The sequence below is a fragment of the Telopea speciosissima genome, chromosome 8 (assembly GCF_018873765.1).
Source record: "Telopea speciosissima isolate NSW1024214 ecotype Mountain lineage chromosome 8, Tspe_v1, whole genome shotgun sequence".
In the NCBI taxonomy this organism is placed as follows: Eukaryota; Viridiplantae; Streptophyta; class Magnoliopsida; order Proteales; family Proteaceae; genus Telopea; species Telopea speciosissima.
In genome coordinates, this window is record NC_057923.1 from 54,472,463 (window position 1) to 54,481,276 (window position 8,814).

The 8,814-nt window shown below is 38.7% G+C and overlaps 1 protein-coding gene across 1 annotated transcript; it reads right to left on the reverse strand.

The window, feature by feature from the left end:
• Positions 1 to 610: 610 nt before the first annotated feature.
• LOC122672883 lies at positions 611 to 6,472 on the reverse strand. The gene is made up of 7 exons (XM_043870388.1): positions 6,393 to 6,472; positions 5,819 to 5,921; positions 3,923 to 5,071; positions 3,675 to 3,737; positions 3,362 to 3,585; positions 1,903 to 2,018; positions 611 to 1,021 (listed from the first exon to the last, which is right to left on the reverse strand). Exons 2-7 carry the CDS (start codon positions 5,850 to 5,852, stop codon positions 910 to 912), a joined length of 1,698 nt encoding a protein of 565 aa, XP_043726323.1. The 5' UTR covers positions 5,853 to 5,921; positions 6,393 to 6,472; the 3' UTR covers positions 611 to 909.
• Between the last annotated feature and the right edge of the window lie 2,342 nt (positions 6,473 to 8,814).

Sequence of the window (8,814 nt, forward strand, 5' to 3'; positions counted from 1 at the left end):
AAAACCAATTCAGCCTGACCAAAACCGGACATAACCGTAAACTTAAACACCACCATATAAGTTTATTAAACAGATCATATTTGCATGACACAGCAGAAAATCACATGAAAATATCTGGAGAAAGATGAAAATGAAGTAACCAGATCTATTCTGGGTTCGAATTAAACCTCCAACATGAAAATCCCTAGAATTATATGTTTATTGCCAATTTGAAATAACAAGTGAACCTAGATCTTGGGACCAAGTCTGTAATAGAAGGCCATGTTTATCACTTTGGGGTAATCAGAGATGTACACCAAGTGTTTGATAAAATAGCAGAACCAACAGTTGCATATTGTATAGAAGGTTGTATAACATTTACAATCACATTGAAAAAAATTACACCATTTTTTACCTCCTGGGAAACAAACATTGGAAAAATTTTCAATACGTACCTGTAAAATTTTACATCGAAACAAACAGAGCCTATATATCCAATTCAAGTGGCAAAATTAGCATGCTTTTCCAGAAACGTGTCTACATTAACAAAATAAAATAAATGAAATTGCTAACCTCAGATTTTTTTTAGCATCACATGTCTGAAAATAGTATTGATGATCTGTGAGGTAGCTAAACCCACATATAAAACACAATCAAATAATCTGAAACTTGTCAATGGAGATTCCTTATGATCTTTAAAACAAATCGTCAGTGTTATAACAACAATGCTTATCCGGGGGGGGGGGGGGGGGTTAACAATCAATAAAGTAAAATTGACAAAAGAAATATTGAAAAAAATGTTTCTGATGTTACCAGGAAACATCATTCAATAGTTGTACAACATGGATGTTAGTGAAGCTAACATTCAGCAAAGAAATTTTCTATAAAATTAGGAATAAACCTCATGGGTGGACTAATCGCGCAATAAACTCAGAAACAGGATACATTTTCTGTTGACATCGCATAGTTGCAGGTGGAGTAAATGGAAGCAGCAGCGGCTCTGATAGCCAACTCCCTGTCTGAATTTTCCATGTTCTTCAATCTGTAAGAGTAATAGATTAGTTTCCTAGGACCCCTTCATATGACTCAGAAAGCAACTCAGACAGGCAAAACAGAAAATTATCAACAAAATCTGGGGTACATGGGCTAGTTCTTATATTATGTATCATAAATGCAACACAAATTTAGGATGACATAAAAACAAAAAGCATCACAATATATGAACAAGCCTTCGAGGAATAACAATTTAGAGTAAGCAGTATTACTGTACTTTCATTACAAAGTCACGATGTCTGACTAGCTCAAACTGATCTGTGGTAGACGAATGCAGGGGGAATAGAAACCTGCTTTTGAGATTCCCACTTCCCACCTACAAGATTATGTAGCCTGATCTGACAATTTAAATTTACATGCAATTTGATGATTAGAAAGTAGTGTGAACAGAGTTGACAATGTCCCATAAACAAGATAATTTAATTGGGGACTAATTTCGTTCAAAAACTCCCGGAGGAATCTATCGTATTGGTGGTTCCCCAACCATACTTGTGCATGAATTACATGTACAAGAACAAAGAACTCGATAATGGATTTTTTGAGGTGTTCCTTCTACAATATATATCAACATTAGTTAATTTTCCTATCATAGTATGCAGATGTTCCAGACACCAAGATATCTCAAAATATGCAGGGTCAATTCATTTATATTTCAAAATATGCAGGGTCAATTCATTTATATTAACCCATTCCAACCCTTCAGGAATCTAACATTGGCATATGATTTAACACTGTTAAAACACAACCAATACCATCAAGAAGTAACCGACCTTAAAAGATGAGAAGATATGGCAAGAACCGAGAAAAAAGAAGTGAGAGAGTAACACACCATAGGACCAACATGTTGATTTTGAAGAGAAAAGAATGTACCTGGACTCATTTTCTCTGCCTACTAGTGGCAAGCCATGTCCTGTGAACCAGTTGGTGGATTGCAGGCCGCTCGCACAATGCGATTGCATTTCTGTCACTTGGTTCAACCAAGTTTCCTGAATTGATGCCATTGTTATACAATTGGAAAACAAATCAAGGATTGCAAGTTTGACTTGAAACAACAAAAATTTTACTTCAAAGATGCATAGAGGGAGATAAAAATCTACACTACTCCCATTGACAATAAATTCAGGTTTCTCCCCAACCCTCTTTCCTAAAAGAAGGCACATATTTTTATAGAAGTTATAAACCTAAAATATTCCTGAGAATGCAATAAACCATGCTCTCCTACCCCTGCATAAATAGTGACAAACAGATTTTGACTATGAATATCTCTCTCCTATGACCAAAATCAACCAAATAGGACACAGCCATTTGATTGATAGACTTCGTTACGTGGCACCCACAATTATTATGACATTCATAAGGATGCAAGAGAGCAGTTGCTTATTAAATTCCATTTGATTTTAGCAGGCGTGTATTTTTTTCCCGCCTTTTTGTTTAGGAAAAAGGTTTTCTAGTTGGCACCATGGAAATGGAAGGCTACTGCAAGCTTGATGTGCACTTGAAAACAAGGTTCAAGAACTAGGTTTCGGTACAGGTTTCGCCCAGCCAAAAAAACGAGTTGGGCCGAGATCTCGGTGAGTTGGTGTAAATTTATTTTTTTTGAACTCGAAGGCTGATTTCAGTGGGTTTTAGCCTAGTTTGGGCCTGAAACTTGGTACTCAGCATATTTAAAGCCATTTTTTTTGTAAGATATTCTAAGTCATTTAAACACAATGGCACAATCAGATTTTGCAAAAACAAAGTCCATATAGAAGTTTCACTTCAAATTCTAGGTTGGCAGGCGACAATGTACTAGTTGGCCCTATTCTACACATAATTTAGTAATTGAAAGCAATCAAATCATACAATTAATATAAAACAACTTAAATAAATATTGCAAATGTAAAAGTGTACAATACATCAATCTTAACATATTACATATATCTCTATCATAAAACACCGTCGAAAATCCTCAAAAATCAGGTCAAATGCACACTTCTCTGTCGAGTTCACCAAGACAGTCGAGTTCTAGAGAGATCTCGACTGTCTCGGTCGAGATATGTACATTAAAAAGTTAAGTTTGGTCTAAATCTCGATCAAACCAAAATTTCGACTTGACCGAGATCTCAACCGAGTTGGGGTAATATTTCATTTCGCCTTAAGTCTCGTCTCGCTTTTTTCAAAAAGAGAGACATTACCAAGATTTCGGCGAGTTCTTGAACTATGCTTGAAAAGTTGTGAACTAAATGGGTGGAAAGTGAAGAATGTCAAACGTATCTTGAAGAATACCACCATATTCTAATCTTGAAACTACAGGAATGAAACAGAAATCAACTCCTTCTGTTAGACTCACCAGATGTCTTCCCTCTTCAGTGAGTGTCTTTTCCATCTGACCAAATAATGCAGTCCACTTTGCTTGATGCATTTCTGGATTTGCAATGTTCTGGGGCTTTGGACATTCACTGGCACAAGGTACATAAGGATCGTTCTCTTGGTTAGATTTAAATTCTTTGGACAAAAGGAAAGGCAACTCTGTCTGAATTACAGCTCGAACTCTCTTCTTGCTACGCCGCAGTGCTGCACACACAAAGAAAGCCACGTATTATAAAGATAGAAGAGCTTGCCTACTAAATTAACCTGTCAGCTTTGAGAAACCATGTCATTACCAGAAAGGCGCCCTCTAATGTCTTGATGAAGAAGTTCCAGCCATTGGGAAGCTACTGTGGCAGCTAAAATAGAGAAGAAACATTCAAGTCAGTTCCAGATACTCTCCCCTATTATGCTCAGCAGGTAGGGTTGATCTGTAGTTTGCCCAAACCCAACACAATCTGACTCAAGTTGCATCCTCTAGTTATAAGATTATATATGAATGACGAGATATTTTAAACAGTAAGAAGCTTATATTGAAACTGACCTTTCACAGAAAGGGAAGAAACAGCAGCTTGGTTTTCCGACTCCTCATTAGACACAGAACTAGTGTTCTCGGATGACAGTTTCAGTGTATAGTTTCTGTGCTCATGATCTGAGGTAATGTGTGAAGCACCAGAAGTTTTATCTGAAACCCTTCTTGCCCCAAAATATGAGTCACCAGCTACCACGTGATCTGAATTCAGAGGAATTACCACTTTAGTTGAGAACATTGGGGTCTGTCCACCTGGTTCATTTCCATGCGAAACATTAAGTTGACTGGTTCCTGAATCATGCATGTTTTCCATGTCCTTCCTTCGATCATTTGCTTCCTTTGTTCCTCTTTTAAGATTGTTTGCTGACCTGCTTTGAATACGACCATTTTCAAGCTTTTCAGATCTCACTAAGGCCTCGATTATAGAATGAACCTGTTTACTATTTCTCACATGGTTTATAATTCCAGGGTTCAATTCATTGAGAAGCCCACTTGGAGCAGCAATCTTTGTAAATCTGTTAACCTGTTCTCTTTTTGCAAGCTCCATTTTTTTCTTAAGTGTATCATTTTTACTCTTCCTTCCGCGCTGCTTTGGCATTGGTATGCCTCCATGTGAAGACGAGAAAAAACCATTCTGTTTCATCTCTCTCCACACTCTCAGTGAGTCTTTCTCATCCAAAGGGCCTGTAGAGCTCCCACACTCTGACACATCCCTAGATTTCAAGTGTTTCTGACTTTTGTAGGGGAAAATTTGGTCATGGTACACTGAGCTAGAGACATCCTCCGCATTGAGATCCAACCCAGTACCCCTTGAGGTGGTAAAGTTTGTTTCATGATCTGGTGCTTGCTTTGTGAGCTTGGATGGTTTACAAATGCCATCAACATTCGCTGGTGCATCATCATGATCTGAATCCTTGGGAATACAGGGTTCAGCATTAAGATCCATACTTCTAAGAGGATGGCCGGTATGACCCAAACTCAGACGAGTGGCATCTTCTGAGAGGCATAGAGAGTTCCTCCCAGTTTCGATTGTTTGAAAATTATCAGAAATCTTTGTTACAGGCTCCTCAGTTATTGGAGATATCTCTTCTCTTTTACCCAAGAGAAATTGGTCTGGGGCTTCTTTGATCATTGAAGACTTTGAAAAAGGAGGTTCTCTTCCTGCCATACACAATTCAAAATTTGCAACTAGATTTTCAGTGAATCAGAAAGGAGAAATACATGACCATTTGAAAAATGGAAAAACAAAACTGAAGAGAGCAGTGACATAAAATAACCAGGTGAAAAGAAATAGAAGACAATATTGTTGCTAAGATTTCTGGTTACCCATTGTGCAGTACAGCTACTATTTTCAGGGGATTGAGAAACAGAATGACCAATGATATCTACATAATTCAAGAAAAACAGGAATGGAAAGGCTAAAGCTTCTTATAATCTTATTCTAACACCATCAATGACATCGGGAAATTGTAGTTACCAGTACAAAAGTAGTATCATATCAAATAGGGGCGGGGGGAGGGGATCCAACGAAAGAGTTTAATAAAGAATCTTTCAATCACCAACTGACTAGAAACTCCATTTCTTTCTCAAATGAAAATCAAGCATAAAGAATTTTCATCAAAATATCAACAATATGACGCATTATATGATTCAGAACATCAGCATGATAGTGAGCTATAATCTACAGAAATAAAGCACACTGTGATACTTAGCAAATGCGAATATCATCAACAAAACATGAAACATGAACTTTGTAGAATGTATACGGCATCCGTTGCAATTCAGAAGTGATTGAACTATGCTATCAAATAAGACTATAAAAAATTTTACCAAAAAATAAAACTATATAAAATCAAATATTTTCTGGGTATGGAAAACCACAAGAAATACAGGAGTACACGTCACAACCTTCTGAGCGAAAAACCGACTCAAGATCTCTCATTTTGTTCCGCTTGCGCGAGATCTCTGTTTTCCCTCCCAATTCCCCGTTGCTTCTCTTCGGGCCCGCCACCTACCAATTTAAAAACACGAAAATTTCACCAAGCCCATGTTTGGAACGCTGGAAAATAAAAGAATTTGAAAACACATCGGAATCGCTGCAATTTTCAATCGTTGCAGGAAAAAAATCTCTCGCCGCGGAGTTGATGGCGAGAAAACTGGCCTCCTTTCTCATTGTCTCCACTTTGTCGATGGCATTACTCCGGGATCGGGTGCCAGTGGCCATGGCCACGGGGCTTTGGGCGTCTTGTTAAGTCGGAGGTTGCCATTTTCTCCAACTGGCTAAAGCCGCATTACTGGATAACAAATTCAGAAATTGTATGTAGATCTGATCTCTACTTGGTAGTATTTAGGGTTCATATGAAGCTCCCGAAGTAGTATACTTGCTGCCTTAGGGTTTCAAGAGAAGGACGGTGGTTGTTTTCTGCGCAAGCTGTGAGCTTTCAGTAATTACACATCGGGGGGGAGAGAGAACGAACGATACCTTTAATGATGATGAAATTGACTCAAGAATCGCTGCCAGAAGCCGCGGAAACTCTCTGCAACCTACTATAGAATTCGATCTACAGGGCTTTACTCACTGCTGTTACGGTTCCCCTTTCTGTTCCTGTTGAATCGATTCCTTGTAGTTCTTTGGTATTGAGAAGAAGATAAAGAAGCGATAAAGATTCGAGAACGAATCGATCTCTTGTAGTTCTTGAATTCAAAAGCTCGCATAGGATTGTTAGGGTTAGAGAGGGCGGGTGAGGTTAGGGTTTTATGAAGGTTTGAAGTTTGGCTTCGTTTATTTTGAATGCGCAGGAGCGCGGCTGATAAGCGTTTTCTGCTTCTTCCCTCCTCCTCTCACGAGTTGCAACGGATGGGTTCTTTGGAGTTTTTCAAATTCAAAATGAGAGAGAGAAAGGCGATCCCATTGGATCACGCAAAGGCCTAAAGCCCATTATTATTTTTTCTTTTATTTTCAAATTTCCACTGAATCATGTGCGGTTTTTTTACCTCCCAAATTTGCTCCCTCTTCTCTTATAGCCATACAAAAAAATGGACCAACCCGGTCCAACTGATCAATGTGATTTATGGTAGAACCAATATGCAAAAAACCGGATCGAACTAAAGGATTCGACGGTTCTTGCACTGGGATTGGTCAGCCCAAGTTGGTCGGACCAATAAAAACCTAGCGGTTCAGCCCCGACCAAATCAAATCGAACCTCAGCTTGGTTTGCATTGGGGTTTATGGAACTAGTAGAAATTGAAACCAAATTGTACCGATCTTATGCACTAACCAAAATAAAAAATTGGACCAAACCCAATAAAAAATTAAGATTGGACCGATGGTAACCCGAAAAGAAAATGAAAACCATAAACTTATGTATGTTCTCATTAATTTCCTTATATATACATGTACATCGGAAACCTGATCGAAACAAACCCAATAGTAGCCGATAATGAACTGATAAGAAACTAGACCAAATCATAGCAAAGTTGAAACCAAAAACTTCCTTAATGGTTTGGTTTTTAATTGGCCTAGTAACAAAGAAGAACGGATTTAGCGTGCTCAAAATCAGACCGGAACAACTAATTGATACCCTTGATGGTTGTAGTGGAAAATGAAGACAAGTACTAACACAGTTGGGGTGATACTCTACTAATAGGTAGTAAGGGTACTAGGAGATCATGTGCTCGACTCTCTTGCTTCACAGGGAGGGGTTTAACCGTTTAAGGTAGCAAAACTAGAAGTCTGGAACCCATGACTTAGCCTTGCAAGGTAAAGCAACAACCATTGAGCAAGGGGTTAGCATAGCAGTAATTTTGTGCGGCCATATATCTAGGCGCAAGTCGCACGCCAAACGTGACCAGGTTGCATTATTTTTCTCATAAAAAATATATTACTAACAAAAACTCCAAGTATCAAAACATGAATTTTGAAAATTTGTTATGCTTTATAGTTATAAAAGATGGAAAACTGTAACAAGATGATTGTTTGGGTAGTAAGAAGGCAAATACGTTTACCCAAAAAACAAAAAAGACAAATACCATTCTAAAGTTTTGTGCACATTGTATGGGGAAGAGTTCTCTATGGGGGAGGGAAAATTATCACCTCCAGTTTGCTGACCGGCCCAGTTCCCCAGTTCCTCTAATAGGGGGATGCTGGAACCCACCCGGGTAGAGTGTTTGGGCATGGGTAGAGAGGTCATTTCAGCCCCCCATTGTTAGAGGAACTGGGGAACTGGGCCGGGCAGCCAACTGGAGGTGATAAAGATCCATGGGGGAGTGTTACACGTATGTGGGGTCATTGGGAGCACACGCAGAAACATTAACAGGACAAGCATTTCCACCTTTTATGGGGGTTGGGTGGTCATTCACCCCCCCCCCACTCTGTCTAAGCGCCGGGGCCCCACTCCCCCACAAAAACCATTTCCCCTTGATTTATATTCTTCTGTATTTCCATCTAAATGAGATGTTATTGTTGTAAACCCTTTGACATTATTTAATGGACTCTATAATATCTTAATATAAATTAATTATTCAAATTTAGATATGTGATTTCCTTTTTTTTTTTTCTCGTTAAAAAGATTTTTAGTTTTTTAGGCTCTCAACATTAGGATCCAAACATCGAAAAACCAGACCCAAACCAAATCCAAATAGATAAAGAAACCGATGCCAACTCAGAAATCATAAAAATGCATGCTTTTTCCTATAATTATATAAATGGGAGAAAGATCTCGGTGGGAGAGTATGCACCATACGCAAGGGGGCGAAATGATTGGCCACATGATGCCGTTGCATGCGCTCTCATTGGCCCCTACACGCGTGCAAGGGCCACATTCCCCCACAGAGAACTCTTCCCTTATATATATATGGTAAACCGAATTCACATTGGACGGAACCTGATATCAAACCGATAAAAG

Bases quoted from the DNA above. Each gene is read 5' to 3' on its own strand.
- LOC122672883 (XM_043870388.1), bottom strand. From the start codon at position 5,852: ATGAGAGATCTTGAGTCGGTTTTTCGCTCAGAAG. The intron at 3,586-3,674 runs GTAATGACATGG...TTGTGTGTGCAG, and splicing joins CATTAGAGGGCGCCTTTCTG to CACTGCGGCGTAGCAAGAAG. The intron at 1,022-1,902 runs GTACATTCTTTT...TTACTCTTACAG, and splicing joins GGCAGAGAAAATGAGTCCAG to ATTGAAGAACATGGAAAATT.